Source organism: Carcharodon carcharias, chromosome 2 (assembly GCF_017639515.1).
Source record: "Carcharodon carcharias isolate sCarCar2 chromosome 2, sCarCar2.pri, whole genome shotgun sequence".
NCBI classification, from domain to species: Eukaryota; Metazoa; Chordata; class Chondrichthyes; order Lamniformes; family Lamnidae; genus Carcharodon; species Carcharodon carcharias.
In genome coordinates this window covers 153458208-153474779 of record NC_054468.1, presented here as the reverse complement: position 1 = coordinate 153474779, position 16572 = coordinate 153458208, and the positions used below count along the sequence as shown (strand labels likewise).

At 42.5% G+C, this 16572-nt stretch overlaps 1 protein-coding gene across 5 annotated transcripts in view; it reads right to left on the bottom strand.

The window, feature by feature from the left end:
- The window catches only part of sytl3 (synaptotagmin-like 3), a 173797-nt gene that overhangs the window by 73535 nt on the left and 83690 nt on the right, over positions 1-16572 (bottom strand). For all 5 annotated transcript variants that reach the window (XM_041203928.1, XM_041203938.1, XM_041203949.1 and 2 more), the window contains one exon: positions 10687-10735. In XM_041203928.1, coding sequence (XP_041059862.1) covers positions 10687-10735 — 49 coding nt within the window. The remainder of the gene's footprint in view (positions 1-10686; positions 10736-16572) is intronic.

Genomic DNA, 16572 nt, shown 5'->3' with positions numbered 1-16572 from the left:
AGGCTCTTTAACAAGAGCCACAGTGTGACACATAACACAATGAACAAGCCATTGGTAAATGTTGCTGCCTAATCACTTGGGGAACTTGGGACCTCTGCAGCACATGCCTGAGAGAGCCTCCATGTTCAAAGTAGCGTGTTGTGTCATCCATAACTTTGCATTTATGAGGGTGTAGCCATTAACTCCTGGGATATGAAAGCCATGTCATGGGAAGGAGAAGAAGGAAGAGGAGGAGGAGCAACAGGAAGAAGAGGAGAAACGGAAGAGACCACATACACCAGCTGCAACTGGACATTTGAAAGGGACTGCATAGTGAGGTTCTGCTTCAGTTGAAACTCCCAACATGGACTCACCATCTCTTGGCAATACATCTATTTCAGTGCCCCTATGACAAAGTTCCCTTGGCCTACATCAAACAATAAAGATCAATAGCAAGTACCTACACACAATAACTTTATCCATGAATACATCAATCATACAAAATAAGAACTAATCATCCCATGCATTGCCTTGCTACCTGTCTTGCGGGTGCCCTTGCTTGGGCTAGTGTTGCTACACAGTGCTACCCTAGGAGCTAAAGCTAGTGGAAGGCTTTCCCTGGAGAAAACTACATATGGCCTTGGAAAATGCTGTTGGTTAGTTCTGGGTGTTGAGAAACTGGGTTCACACAGCACCACCTTAGTAAAGGAGCAGCAGTCTGGGCTGGCTGGTTGACAAGTACAAGAGGGCTGGTGGACTGGCAATTACTGGAACATGAATATTGTCACCCTGAGACGATACAGTAGAGTCAGGCTGCTCCATATTGTTACTACCATTCCCATATGGTGGCACCTCAGCAATCCTTGTTATCTTGTGGAGTACAGATTACTAGACTGCCGTGAAAGCCAGCCTGTTACAATAACACAAGAGATAGGAGCAGGAGTAATCCTTTTGAATCATCAAGCCTGCTCCACCATTCAATACGATCAAGGCTATTCTTGGGTTTCAATGCCATTTCCCCGCCCACTCCCCAAATCCCTTGATTCCTTGAGACACCAAAAATGTGTTTATCCCAGCCTTAAATATAGTCAATGATGGAGCATCCACAATCCTCTGGGGTGGAGAATTCCAAAGATTTGAGTGAAGAAATTTCTTCTCATCCAGTGTGCTTGCACACGAGCAGGGGAGAGACCTCATCCTGAGTGACACACAGCCAGAGTGAGTGTGGGTATTGGCAATCTGGTGCACAGTGGGAAATGAACTGAGAGTGGTCTTACCCTGCTGAAGCAGTAGAGGCTACAAGGGAGAGGAATGACTGGTAAGTAGTGGGTAAGGTCAGGTAAGTATTTACTACTTTTATCACTTATAGTTTAAGGTCTTTTTGTGGCTTACAGTTTGTATATTCTGTCGTAATGAGGGCCAGGAAAGAAGGACCCTAGAGTAATTGATTTAAAAGGTTTAGTTTAAAGGGATAAGTCATGGTAGGAGAGCTCAAAGCCATGGTGCGCTCCTTGTGCTCCATGTGGGAAGCCAGGAACATTTCCAGTGCGCGGGACCAGCATGTGTGCAGGAGGTATGTCCAGATGCAGCTCCTGGAAGCTCGGGTTTCAGAGCTGGAACGGCGGCTGGGGACACTGTGGAGCATCCGTGAGTCTGAGAGCATCGTGGATAGCATGTTTAGAGAGGTGGTCACACTGCAGCTGAAGGGACTTGAAGAAGGAATGGCATGGGTGACCACCAGGCAGTCCAAGAGAAATAGGTAGGTAGTTCAGGAGTCCCCTGGGGTCCCACTTGGAAATCGGTATTCCATTTTGGAGGCTGATGAGGGCAGTGGTTCTTCCAGGGAGTGCAGACAGAGCCAAGTTTCTGGCACCACAAGCAGCCTGTCTATACGGGAAGGGTGGAAGAGAAGAAGAGCGATAGTAATTGGGGATTCTATAGTCAGAGGAACAGATTGGTGCTACTGTGACCGTCAATGTGACTCAGGATGGTGTGTTGCCTCCGTGGTGCCAGGGTCCGGGATGTCACTGAATGGCTGCAGGGCATCCTGAAGGGGGCGGGTGATAAGGCAGAGGTCATGGTATATGTTGGTACCAATGACATAGGTAGAAAGAGGGATGAGGTCTTGCATCAAGAATTCAGGGAGTTAGGCAGTAGACTAAAAAGCAAGACCTCTCGGGTTGTAATCTCTGGATTACTCCCGGTGCCATGTGCTAGCGAGCACAGAAATAGGAGAATAGCGCAGACGAATACGTGGCTGAAGAGTTGGTGCAGGAGGGAGGGTTTTAGATTCCTGGATCACTGGGACCGTTTCTGGGGGAGGTGGGATCTGTACAAGCGGGACGGTCTACATCTGAACTAGAGCGGGACTAACATCCTTTTGGGTGGGTTTGCTAGTGCAGTTGTGAGGAGTTTAAACTAATTCGGCAGGGGGAGGGGATACAGAATGTTAACAGAATAGGGACACATCATAATGCAGTAAAACAATCAAGTCAGAGTGAGTACAGCTGCATTAAGTTTCAAGAGAATAAGGCAAGGCTGGATGGCCTCTACTTTAATACCAGGAGTATTACAGGTAAAAAGGATGAGTTAAGGGTGAGGATTGACACAATGAATTGTGATATAGTAGCCATCACTGAGACATGGTTGAGGGAGGGGGGCAGGATTGGCAGCTCAACCTTCCGGGATATAGAATCTTCAGGCGAGACAGGAGAGGGGGTAAAAGGGGAGGAGGCATTGCATTGTTAGTTAAGGAGTCAGTTACTGCAGTAAGGAGAGATGATATCTTAGAAGGGTCATCGAATGAAGCTTTGTGGGTAGAGCTTAGGAATAAAAATGGGGCAGCCACATTGTCAGGTGTTTATTATAGACCCTCAGATAGTCAGCGGGAAATTAAGGAGCAAATATGTGCACAATTTGTGGAGGTGTGTAAAAACAATAACAATAGGGTAATTATATCAGATGATTTCAACTTTCCCAACATTAATTGGGATAGACATAGTGTTAAGGGCTTGGATGGAGTGGATTTCTTGAAATGTGTACAGGAGAACTTTTTAGGTCAATATGTAGAGGGTCCAACAAGGGACGGTGCATTGCTGGACCTAATTCTGGGGAATGAAGCTGGACAGGTGGCTGAGTTGATAGTGGTGGATTATTTTAGTGATAGTGACCACAACATGGTACAATTTAAGTTTGTTATGGACAAAGAAATCGACAAGTTGCAAAAAAATGTTTTGGTTTGGGGGAGAGTGGATTTTAGTAAAATAAGGCAGGATCTGGCCTAGGTAGACTGGGAACAGCTACTTGTGGGAAATCTACAGAAGAGCAGTGGAGAGCATTCAAAAAGGATATGGGGAGGGTACAGGCTGAACATGTTCCCTCTAGGGTGATAGGAAGGAGTGACAAGCCCAGAGAACCATGGATGACAAGAGATATTCAGGATACGATGAGAAGGAAAAGAGAGGCTCTTAGCAGGTACAAGGGAAGCAAATCAGCAGAGGCATTTGTGGAGTAGAGAAAGTGCAGGGTGGAGCTTAAGAAAGCAATTAGGAGAACAAAGAGGGGATATGAGAAAGCTCTGGCTGGTAAAAGTAGGGAAAATCCCAAGATATTCTATAAGTATATCAATGGGAAGAAGATAACCAGGGAAAGAGTAGGGACCAAGGGGGCAATCTATGGGTGGAGCCAGATGACATCGCTAGAGTGTTGAACGAATACTTCACATCCATCTTCACCCAAAAGAATGAGGATGAAGGTATGGAACTCAGGGAGAGAGGCTGCGAGGTTCTTGAACAAATTGAAATAGGGAGTGACAAGGTATTGGAAGTGTTGGCAGGCTTAAAGGTGGACAAATCTCCAGGTCTGGATGATTTTTTGTCCCAGACTGCTGAGGGAGGCAAGGGAGGAGATCGCAGGGGCTCTGACCCAAATTTTTAATTCCTGTAGTTCTGTCGAAGGGTCATGAGGACTCGAAATGTCAACTCTTTTCTTCTCTGCCGATGCTGCCAGACCTGCTGAGTTTTTCCAGGTAATTCTGTTTTTGTTTTTAATTCCGCTCTGGCCACGGGGAGGTGCCAGAGGACTGGAGAACAGCTAATGTGGTTCCACTATTTAAGAAAGGTTGTAGCATAAGCCAGGGAACTACAGACCAGTGAGTCTCACTTGAGTGGTAGGGAAACTATTGGAGAAGATCCTGAAGGAGAGTATCTATCTCCACTTGGAGAGGCAAGGTTTGATCAGGGATAGTCAGCATGGCTTTGTCCCAGGGAAGTCATTCCTAACAAATTTGATTGAATTTTTTGAGGAGGTGACCAGGTGTGTAGATGAGGATAGTGCAGTTGATGTAGTTGATATGGATTTCAGCATAGCCTTTGACAAAGTCCCACATGGGAGACTTGTAAAGAAGGCAAATGCACATGGGATACAGGGTAATTTGATAAGGTGGATTCAAAATTGGCTTGGCTGTAGGAGACAGAGGGTGATGGCAGAAGGATGCTTTAGTGACTGGCGTACCACAGGGATCTGTGCTCGGTCCCCTAGTATTTGTCATTTATATAAACGACATAGATGACTATGTTGGGGGTGGGGGGTGGGGGGGGGTGGTAGGATTAGTAAGTTTGCAGATGACACAAAGATTAGCCGGGTGGTTAACATTGAGGTTGAGTGTCTTGGGCTACAGGAAGATATAGACGGGATGGTCAAATGGGCAGATAAGTGGCAGATAGAATTTAACCCTGAAAAGTGTGAGATGATACACTTTGGAAGGAGTAATTTGACAAGGAAGTATTCAATGAATGACATGACATTAGGAAGTTCTGAGGAACAAAGGGACCTTGGCGTGTGTGTCCATAGATTTCTGAAGGCGGAGGGGCATGTTGGTGGAGTGGTGAAAAAGGCATATGGGACACTTGCCTTTATCAATCGAGGCACAGATTACAAAAGTAGGGAGGTCATGTTGGAGTTGTATAGAACCTTGGTGAGGCCACAGCTGGAGTATTGTGTTCAGTTCTAGTTGCCACATTGTAGGAATGATGTGATTGCACTGGAGGGGGTGCAGAGGAGATTCACCAGGATGTTGCCTGGGATGAAACATTTAAGTTGGATAGACTTGGGTTGTTTTCGTTGGAGCAGAGAAGACTGAGGGGCAACCTGATCGAGGTGTACAAGATTATGGGGGGCATTGACAAGGTGGATAGGGAGCAGCTGTTCCCCTTAGTTGAAGGGTCAGTCATGGGGGGACACAAGTTCAAGGTGAGGGGCAGGAGGTTTAGGGGGAATGTGAGGAAAAATCTTTTTACCCAAAGGGTGGTGACGGTCTGGAATGCGCTGCCTGGGAGGGTGGTGGAGGCGGATTGCCTCATATCCTTTAAAAAGTACCTGGATGAGCACTTGGCACATCATAACATTCAAGGCTATGGGCCAAGTGCTGATAAATGGGATTAGGTAGCTAGGTCAGGTGTTTCTCACGTGTCGGTGCAGGCTCAATGGGCCGAGGGGCCTCTTCTGCAGTGTGTGATTCTGTGATTCTGTGATCTCAGCCCTAAATGATCAGACCACTTATCCTGAGACTGTGCTCCCATGTTTTGGATTCCCCAGTGAGCGGAAAAAAATCACTCAGTGTCTGTCCTGTCAAGTCCTTTCAGAATCTTGTATGTTTCAAGGAGATTACCTCTTGTTCTTCCAAAATCTAGAGAATATAGGCCAATTTACTAAAGTTCAAATCATAGAAAAATCCCCTCATTTCAGGGAACAATTTAGTAAACCTCGGCTGTACTGCCTCCAATTCAAATATGTCCTTTCTTGAGTAAAAATAACAAAACTTCACACAATACTTTAGGTGTGATCTCGCCAAACCCTGTACAGTTGTAGCAAGGCTTCTCTATTCCTGTACTTGCAGGGCGTTGCAATAAAGGACAACATCCTATTTGCCTTCCTAATTGTTTGCTGTGCCTGCATGCTAACTTTCTGTGCACCTTGTACAAGCACAGCCAAGTCTCTCAGAACATTAACATTTAAACCTTTAAAAAACAGTCTGCTTTTCTATTCCTACAACCAAAGTGAATAACCTCACATTATACTTCATTTGCCAACTTGTTGTCCAATCAACCTTTCTATATCTGTTTACAGCCTCTCTGTGGCCTCCTCACAAGTTACATTTACACCTAGCTTTGTATCATCAGCCAACTTAGATATATTACTACATGTCTCTTCATCTAAGACATTAATATAGCAAATTGCTGAAGACCCAGCACTGATCTTTGTGGCACTCCACTAGGTACAGCTTGCTAACTTAGAAATGTCTTATTTATCCCTACACTTTGAGTCCTGACTGTTAACCAATCTTCTATTCATGCTAATATATTACCCCAACTCTGAGAGCCCTTAACTTGCCCATTAACCTAATATGCGACATATTATCAAATGCCTTTTGGAAATCCAGGTACACTGCATCTACTCGTTCCCCTTTATCTACTTTAGTAGTTATATCCTCAAAAAACTCGAACAAGTTTGTCCCTTTTCAAAAACCGTGTTGACTTTGTCTGATCATACTATGATTTGCCAAGTGCATTATTAAGACTTCCTTAATAATAGATTCCAGCACTTCACCGACAATTGATATCAGGCTAACTGGAGTGTAGCTCCCTGTTTTCTCTCTCCCTCCTTCTTTGAATAGTGGTATCATATTTGCTAACGTTTAATCTGCTGGGACCATTCTAGAATCCAGGGAATTTTGGAAAATCATAGCCAGCGCATCTACTATCTCTTTTAGAACCCTGGATGTAGGAGTTTGTTGGATTTTCGTTCCATAATGTTCTCTACTACTTTTTCTCTACTGATATTAATTTCCTTAATTTCCTCACTCTTTTTAGCACTTAGGTTTGCCTCTATTTCTGGTATGTAAGTTGTGTCTTCTACTGTGAAGACGGACACAAAATATTTATTCAATGTCTCTGCCATTTTCTCATTCCCCATGATTACTTCTCCTGCTTCTAAGGGACCAACATCTACTTTAGCTCCTCTCTTCCTTTTTATATACTTACAATAATTATAACAATCTGTCTTTTATATTTCAGGCTAATTTACTCTCATATTCCATTTTTTCCCTCTTTATCAACTTTTTGCTGGTCCTTTGCTGGTTTTTTAAAACACTCCCAATACTCAGACATGCTACCAATCTTTGCAACCCAATAAGTCTCTTCCTTTAATCTAATACTATCCTTAACTTCCTGAGTAAGCCACTTTTCTTGCTGAGTTTTTGTTTTTCAATGGAATATATTTTTGCTGAACATTTTGAATTGTTTCTTTATTTAATTCCTACTGTTTATTTACCACCATACCTTTTAATCTATTGCCTTTGTTACACACTCCAGTAATTTCTTGTTTAATGCTCTGTCCAACAGTATTACTACTGTTAGGAGCCTGAAAACCACTCCCACTGTGTTCCTGACTCTTGCTATTTATAATATCCACTCATACTGATTCAACTTCATGACCTCTGAGCCAAGATCCTTCCTCATTAATGTCCTTATGTCATTCTTTACCACCAGAGCTATTGCTCCTCCTGGCTATTCTGTCTGTCTTTTCAAAATATTGGGCATCCTTATTTCCCAAACTCGGTCACCATGTCACTGTAATGGCATTGAACGCTGAGATCCACAACCACAATGGCAGCTGTCTGTGCCTGGATGCTAACCTCCAAGGATCTCGTGACTGTCTGAGCTTACATTGCAGCACTGGCACATCTGCAGAACTCTACTTGTATAGCAGTAGAAGCTGAGACTGTGGCCAAAATAGCTATTCCATCATGGATCAGTCAAACAGTGCTGCTATGGAGGTGCCCACCTCATCAATGGATGATCTCCAATCTGGCCACAGTGGGGCCAGATTCTTCCATGCTCTAACCAGTGGCCGGATGCTACCTGGCAGACATGCCAATGCACCATGCATCTCCATATGCATGTTCATTCACGATTTCCTGTAGCCTTCCTGAACAATATCCCCACCTGAGACCCCTAGAGCAAAACTGATGTGTGACTTCACCCTCCAGGGAGTCCACACATGAACTGACCTATCCCCCGATACTAGCTGCAGCACACTACTGCTCAATGAATCAACTCATTCAAGTCCCAATTCTATACTAGCCTCTAAGGTTTGGAAGGCACCACTGTTTGAGCTGGTGGCTGAAAGTTTAGGTCAAAAAGTGGTGTTTATTCTTCCAACCTCTCTTTCTCCTCTTGCCCTTCCATTTGCTTCTGGGGGAGATGAAGTGCCAGCAATCCTCAATAACCTGAAAGCACAAAAGCAAAAGGGAAGGATTTGGGGTAAGAGACCTGGCTGGGGAGAAAATCAGGTCATTCCATCTGCAGTTTCCATTTCATGGCACCTTTCAGGAAGAGGGATAGGAGTTAATGGAGAAAATACACAAGAAACCAACATACCATTGCATGGAGAATCCAGCTTCACCATAAGCATAGAAAGTTGCACAGAGCTTGGAATCCATCGTTCAAGACAAACACTAAGGGAACACACAATGGAGATGAGTTCTCTTTTCTTTTAGTATTAATGTATTGTTGGTATAGTTGTGAAGTTAAAGTGTGAAAGTAGTTAGTTGCTGTTGGCCTTTATTGCATATTTGGCTATGATAACTTTGCAATGGGGTCTCTAAAATGGATGTGTTGTAAGAGGATGATGGGTCCACGTTGGGTTGGGGCTGTTCGTTTCAACTGAAGTGAAGTCCCACTATGCAGTCCCCTTTCACTCTGTAGAGCTGGTGTATGTGGTTTCCTCTCTTGCTCCTCCTCCTCCTTGTCTTCCTCCTCCGCTTCCTTCTCCTTCCCCTGGCATGGCCTCCAGATCCAAGGAGGATATGACTGGGCCATCATACCTGTGAGGTTGTGGACAACTCAGCATAGTACCACAAACACGGAGTTCCTCTCAGGCGTATATTGCAAAGATTTCCCGGAGCATCAAAGTCACTGATCAATGACTTGCTCCACAGTGTCACATGTGGATCCATGTCTCTCAACACAGGCCTTCTGGCTTCGGGTCATGAGATGGCAGAAGTGGGGCATGAGCCATATGTGGGTGGGATACCCCTTGACTGCAAGCAGCCATCCTTTTGTCTCTCTTGGAGGCCCAAAGACAGTCCATACTGATGACTGTCACAAGATAGAAGGATCAGGGTGCTGCCAGGATAGCAAGCATTCACCAAGATGAATTTCTTAGCGTAGTTGCACATCAACTGCTCATTAACTGAATGGTAACCCTTGCCATTGCAATATTGCTCCCAATTGACATGGAGTGTGCCACAGAGCCATATGTATACAGTCTATGGTACCCTGCACAACCAGAAAACCCACAGAAAACACATCTTTTTTTTCCCCTCTCCTTGTAAAGAAAAATCAGTTCTGTTGAAGGGTCATGAGGACTCGAAACGTCAACTCTTTTCTTCTCCGCCGATGCTGCCAGACCTGCTGAGTTTTTCCAGGTAATTCTGTTTTTGATTCAGAAAACCCACTATCCTAGTGAACCTGCATGCTCTTTCAACCTGGTCTTCCCTCCTCAGGACAAAGAGGATGATGTCCCCTCTCCTCCTGTAGAGTTCCTCTATCCCCTCCTGGATGCATTTGATGGTGAGTTGCGTCATGTCACTAATGTTGCCAGCTCCTGTCTGGAAGGAACAGTTTGCGAAGAATGAAAGGGAATCTGTAATCTTCTCACCCACTGGGAGGTCTGGCCTAACCCCAATTTGAAGTTCCAGGTGTATATGGTGTACATGAAGGAAGTGGCACAAATCCATTACCACTTCCTTAGTAGAGCAAACCCTCCTCAGGCACTGTACCTTGCTCATTCCAAACTAGACTGGTGCTCCAAGAAGATCCTCTCAGGTAGGGCCTCTTAAGGGGACCCCTCGTTCTCCTCACTTTTCACAGAGGATCCCCTCTCTGCCTCCTTCCCTGCCTCCTTATGCTGCATGAACAACTACAGCAAGGCATTGTAATTTTCTCAGCCTTTCTGTGGTCAACAGAAGCCTTTTAACTCCTCAAGAAACTCAGAGCATGCTTCCACCAACTTAGGTGAGCACAACTGAGTCAAAGTACCTCAGCTGCAACTTGTTGAATGATTCTTTAGATAGCCCCAAAACAGGGACCATCTTACTTGCTAATGGTTTTTGCTTCAGGAGTGAGTAAGGAAAGAGTTCTTTGCACATTTGTTGGCCAATATTATTACTTATGCTTGTGCCTGTCATGGTTTTGCCTGTTCACTTTGGGATGACACACCTATGGCCACCATAGGACATGATGATGATAACCTATGACATTGTCCCAAACTTTTACTTGGGAGTTATGTCTGCTTGGCACTGCTAGAAGCAGGAAAGGGCAGAATATCAGCATAAACTGAGAAAGCCTACATGAACTTGGGAAGTGGTTAGAATACTGGGGGGTGGAATGGATTACTAAAATAAACTGGGGATGGGTTAGAGAATAAACATAAATTGAGATATGAGGAAGAATAGCTGCTGGATCTGAGAAAAGGGGAAGAGTACCAACATGCACAGGGAGGAATGTCCCCTGTAAGCTGTGCAGTCACGTACCTAAAACACCCTGCAATGGCTGCCACTAGTTGACCTTGACAGAGTAAGGAGTAATGGTTTTGACTAACAAGGATTTCTAGTTTATTGATAATAAATTCGCAACATGGTCTTACCAATAAACATCCCACAGGTGGGGGAGTAGGAGGCACAATGGCGATATTACTGAAAAATAAAACATTTAGCATTTGAGTTTTCTGTAACAATAATGGAAAGCTGGCTTTATTGGCATATCACCAACAATATTACCAACTTTCCAATAGGATTCATACCCTCAGTCACTCATTACTGATACTGTGCATTATTGGAAGGTTTGGAACCAATTCTGACATTCATAAATATAATACATATGTGTATCGATGTGACCTGTACCAAATTACGTCTGTTTTCAGCAAGTTTTAGAAATTCTTGGTGTAAAGCTTAGTACATTAATTAAAGATTTTGCCAAAGGAAAGGATTTTTTAAAAAATGGACTGTTTGCTTCAAATATATAGGGAATGGCTGAAATCTCCCAGTAAAACAAGTATAAAAAAACAAATTGTTATTTACTTAGAAATTAAGAATTCAGTGGCATTTGAGTGTAGTGTTTAACATCCCTTCGCTCACTCACCTGTGTTTTTGCTTTGTTAAACGTCCCCTGAAGCTCTCCTGCTGTTAAATCTCACTTTTCTCAATCCCTACCTCAAACAGTAGTGACATTAAAGAGAGAGCAAAGATGTTCCAGATATGAGACAAACCAGGAGATTAGCCAATCATGTGAAAACAGAATACAACTCAAAAGATCAACCATTGGATGCTATCAAAACATTGCGGTTTGGCATCAACTAACTGACTTCAGCTTACCGCCAACTTTTCAAGGGTAATTAGGCATGGGCAATAAATGCCAACGTCGCTCACATCCCAAAGAACAAAGAAAAAAATTACTAGGTATCAAATTGGGAAATTAGAGGAACTTTTTCTTTGTTAGCTATACTTGGGTCTGGGTGGGTAAACAACCAAGCAGGAATCTGCTATGACTTTATAATTTGTGCCTGTCCATTCCATTACTTTGAAGCCAATCTTAATCAGTACTTATTAGTAACACCTATTATATTTGACTCATTGGGGTAGAAAAGTGTCTTTGGGAATAGTGCAAAATGGGTGATATTGGAACAACTGCTTGATATTCAGTTTCACTTACATTTTTCTACCCCAGTAACCTTCTACAGTGATTCAAGAGAAGAGCGTTAGAAGGCAAACCATTTACAGATTTGTCATTTTGTGATAAGAAAAAGTAGAGATTAAGTGAAATTATAAAGTGGAGATATTAGCATTTCAAATAGCTCACACAACACAACATTGGGTAAATTGTTGATTAAAGAAAGAAAGAATTTCAATTTATATAGCATCTTTCATGGTCTCAGGACTTCCCAAAGTGCTTCACAGCCAATTAAGTACTTTTGAAATGTATTCACTTGTAATGTAGCAAAATGAAGCAATTTACATATGGTAAGGACTCACAAACACTAATGAGATAATGACCAGCTCATCTGACTTAATTATGTTGGTCAATGATAAATATAGGATAAATATTGGTCAGATCATAGAATCACTGAATGATAACAGCACAGAAGGAGGCTGTTTGGCCTGTCATGTCTGTGCTGGCCCACTAAAGAAGCAATTCATCTAGTGCCACTCCCTTGCCTTTTCCATGTAGATGTGCATTTTTTTCTGCCAGGTGAACACCTTTGCTCTACTTTGAATAGTGGCATAGCATCGTTTATCTACCTGAGAAGGCAAACAGGACCATGGTTGAAAGACAACACTTTTGACAGTGCAGCACTTCCTCAATACTGCATTGGAGTGTCAGCTGAGGTTATGGTGTACAAGTCTTTGGAGTGAGAATCCATGACCTACTGATTCAAGAGTTTGCACTGATACCTTGTGTTGTTCTCTAATATAAAGGGGCAAGGTGAAGCTGACAATGTGGGATCTCATTGGACAGCATTATGATGCTGTGACAAACAGTCTCAATGAGCAAGACACCAACCTCAAAAATTATCACAGTTTTGGTAAAGTAGTTAAAAATCATAAGCTGCTAATTGATGGGCAGCTTTCCATTTTGCTCCAATTCCTCTTTACCGGTCACACCCTGAACAGTTATGAACCAATGGAAAAGATTCCAGTTTTCAAGTTCTAATGACATTGCAAATGTAAGAGAAGTCATGAGTGCATGACATTGAATTATTTTTTTTTCTATTCAATTAGCTGTTTAGTAAGGGAGGGCAAAAGGTGTCTCGCGACACATTTCAAAGGTGAAATAAAAGAAATGTAAAATAACCTGGTAAAATTTTTTTTAAATTGTTGAATTCATTTTAATGGCGAGTTTCAATTATTTTTAAAGCCTTGGACATTTTTAGATCCTCTGAACATTTCACAGTATCAGTATAATTCACCAGCAGAAGACACCAGGGGCTGGATTTTCACTACAGAGGTGGATAGCTCAAGTCGGGGAATTTCCCAATTCAACAGGCCTGCTTCAGTAAACAATATCCCAAATTGCCCGATTTTTGCTACAGGGGGAGTTGAGATGGGTGTTGCTGCAGGATAGAGCTGGGCCCGCCAATCCCAGAGGTAGATCCTAGGCAGCCACAGGGGTGGGCAAGTGCAAAAGCAGGCTGGTTAGAAGGCCTACTCAATTCCCTGAGACTTTGTCCCAGTTGCTTCCAATACAATTAGGCCCTCTAGCCCTTACACCTCAGCCAATCCCATGACCCCTCATACTGTCCATGCCAACTCATGTCCCCTGCCCACCCTCCATGACCCCTCATACCCTCCATGCCACTCCACAGTCACTCACACAGTATCCACCTTGGGCAACCCTCAGGAACCACATAAAGATGAAAAAAAGTGAACTTCTACAAACCTAATACAGCTCTCACTCATATACAATTGATAATGACACTTCTGCCATTCATAAGATCTATTCAAATCTTTTAAATCTCAAGTGATTAATCTCTTATAAAAATGAACAAACTTCTATTCAGACATCAAAAACTGTTTTAATAGCCTCTTTAAACTGTCAACCAGACTTTGAATTCAGAACCCGCAGCTGAGATAATTGTAGCTTTTGGAGCTCAGCCAAGTGTTTATAATGATAATAATAGCACTTAGGGAAATGTCAACAAAGGACTCTATTGAAACTACATGAACAGATGTTACTCTTTTATTTATAACCTGCAGCAGATGACCTTTCAATCAAAGTTGCCCATCAGAGGGTTTTTTTTTAACCTCTCAGTGACAGCTGCAGTTCCTTTTTTAAGTTTAAAGAGGAGGAGATTTAAAAACTTCAGATCATGACAGTTACACAGATCTTATCCACCCTTCAAGAGTGTTTATGTGTACTCCATCAATTTGTGACTCCCACACTGCAAGTTAAGGCCCTTGCAACAGCCAATATTTGAGCTTGGTACTGAGTTCCCTCTGCTTCTTTTGCCAATTATCACAAATCTGTATCTGCTGATTACCAATTCACCGACCAGTGGAAACAGTTGCTCTCTATCTACTTAAACATTTCATAATTTTAAACATCTTTATTAAATCTCATCTTAACCATTCTGCTCTTAAGGACAGCAAACCTGCTTTCAATGATAGAGTCATAAAATGGTTACAGCACAGGAGGCCATTCAACCCATCGTATTGGTGCCAGCTCTCTGCACAACCAATTCTGCTAGTCACTCCACATCTGTTTCTCCACAGTCCTGCAAATTTTTTTCTTCAAGTGCTTATCCAATTCCCTTTTAAAAGCCACAAATAAGTCAGCTTCCACTCGTTGCAGTAAAAAAATCTTTCTCACACCATTGCTTCTTTTGCCAATCAGCTTAAATTGGTGCCCTCTGGATCTTGACCCTACCACCAATGGGAACAGTTTCCCATCTACTCTGTTTAGACCTCATAGTTTTGAATACCTCTATCAAATCTCCTCTCAACTTCCTCTTCTCAAAGGAGAATAACCTCAGCTTCTCTAATCTATCCACATAACTGAAGTTCCCCATGCCTGGAATCATTTTTGCAAACCTTTTCTGCAACTTCTCCAATGCCTTCAAAGCATCCAATGCCTAAAGTGTGGTGCCCAGAATTGGACACAATACTCCAGTTGAGGCCAACCAGTTTTATAAACGCTTATCATAACTTTGTAACTCAAGGCATAGAGTACAAAGCCCAGGATTCTGAATGCATTTTTAACCAATTTCTCAACTTTCCCTGCCACCTTCAACAATTTGTACACAAATACCCTAAGGTCTCTCTGCCCCTGAACCCCTGTAGAATTGTACCCTATGTTTATGTTGCCTCTCCTTGTTCTTCCTACCAAGTTGTATCACTTCAACTCCTCTGCATTAAATTTCATCTGCCACGTGTCCATTCCATCAGCCTGTCTAATTCCTCCTGATGTCTATCACAAAGAGCAAAGGTCTTAACACTGACTCCTGGGGAATTCCACTGTAAGTCTTCCTCCGGTCCAAAAAACATTTGTTCACCACTGCTCTCTGTTCCCTGTCAATCAGCCAATTTCATAACCATGCTGCTACTGTTCCTTTTATTCCATAAAGTCTGACTTTGCTCACAAGTCTGTTGTATAGCACTTTATCAATTGCCTTTTGGCAGTCCATATACACCATACCAGCTGCATTATTCTGATTAACCCTCTTGGTTACATCATCAAAAAACTAACTAAAATTACTCTTTTAACTGCTGGCTTTCCTTAATTAGTCCACATTTGTCTAAGTGACTGTATCAGTTATTATTTCTAAAACCTTTCCCACGACGGAGATTAAACTGACTGGCATGTAATTGCTGGGTTTATCCTTACACACTTTTATGAACAAAGATGCAACATTTACAATTCTCCAGTCCTCTGGCACCACCTTGTTTGAAGGAGGATTGGAAAACTACAGCCAGTATCTCCTCAATTTCCATCCCTACTACCCTCACTATCTTTGGAGGCATCCCATTTGGTACTGGTGGCTTACCAACTTTCACATACAGCCAGCCTTTTTAATATCGCCCCTTAATCATTTGTTAACCAATCCAATGTCTCAACTATTTCCTCTTTCACAATGACTTCAGCAAAATCTTCTTCCTTGAGAAAGACAAATGTAAATAACTCATATAGTACCTCAGCCATGCCCTCTGTCTCCATACATTGATCCCTTTTTGCTGCCTAATCAGCTCGACCCCTTCTCTTACTACCCTTTTAATATTTATATGCTTATAGAAGACTTTTGGATTCCCTTTTATGTTAGCTGCCAGTCTCTTTTCATATTTTTTCTTTGCCTCCATTTCTTTTTTTGCTTCACTTCTGAACTTTTTTATATTTAATGTAGTTCTTGCTTGTATAATCCACACTCTGTCTGTCAAATGAACCCATTTTCTGTTTCAGCTTACTGTTATGTCATCCAGGAGGTTGTGACTTTGGTTAGCCTACCATCCCTCTCCTGGGAATGTACCAGAATGGTACCTGGAATATCTTCCCTTCAAAGGCATCCCATTGTTCCTTTACAGTTCTGCCTGCCAGTCTTTGATTCTAATTTATCTGGCACAAACCTGTTCTCAATCCACTGAAATTGGCTCTCCTCCAATTAAGCATTTTTACACTAGATTGTTCCTTATCCTTTTCCATAGCTATCCTAAACTTTAATACTATAATCACTGTTCCCTAAATGCTCCCCTAAGACACTTGATCCACTTGACCCAACTCATTCCCCAGAACCAAATCCAGCAATGCATCCTTCCTTGTTGGGCCTGATACATACTGATCAAGAAAATTCTCCTGAATACAATTCAGAATCTCTCCTCACTCTCTGCACTTAACACAATTACTATCCCAATCTATATTAGGATAATTAATGACTGCTCTATAATTTTTCCATCTCTCTGAAATTTCCTTGCAAAATTGCAAGGTAGCCTATAGAATACACCCAACAGTGTAATGACACCTCTATTGTTTCTTAACTCTAATCAAA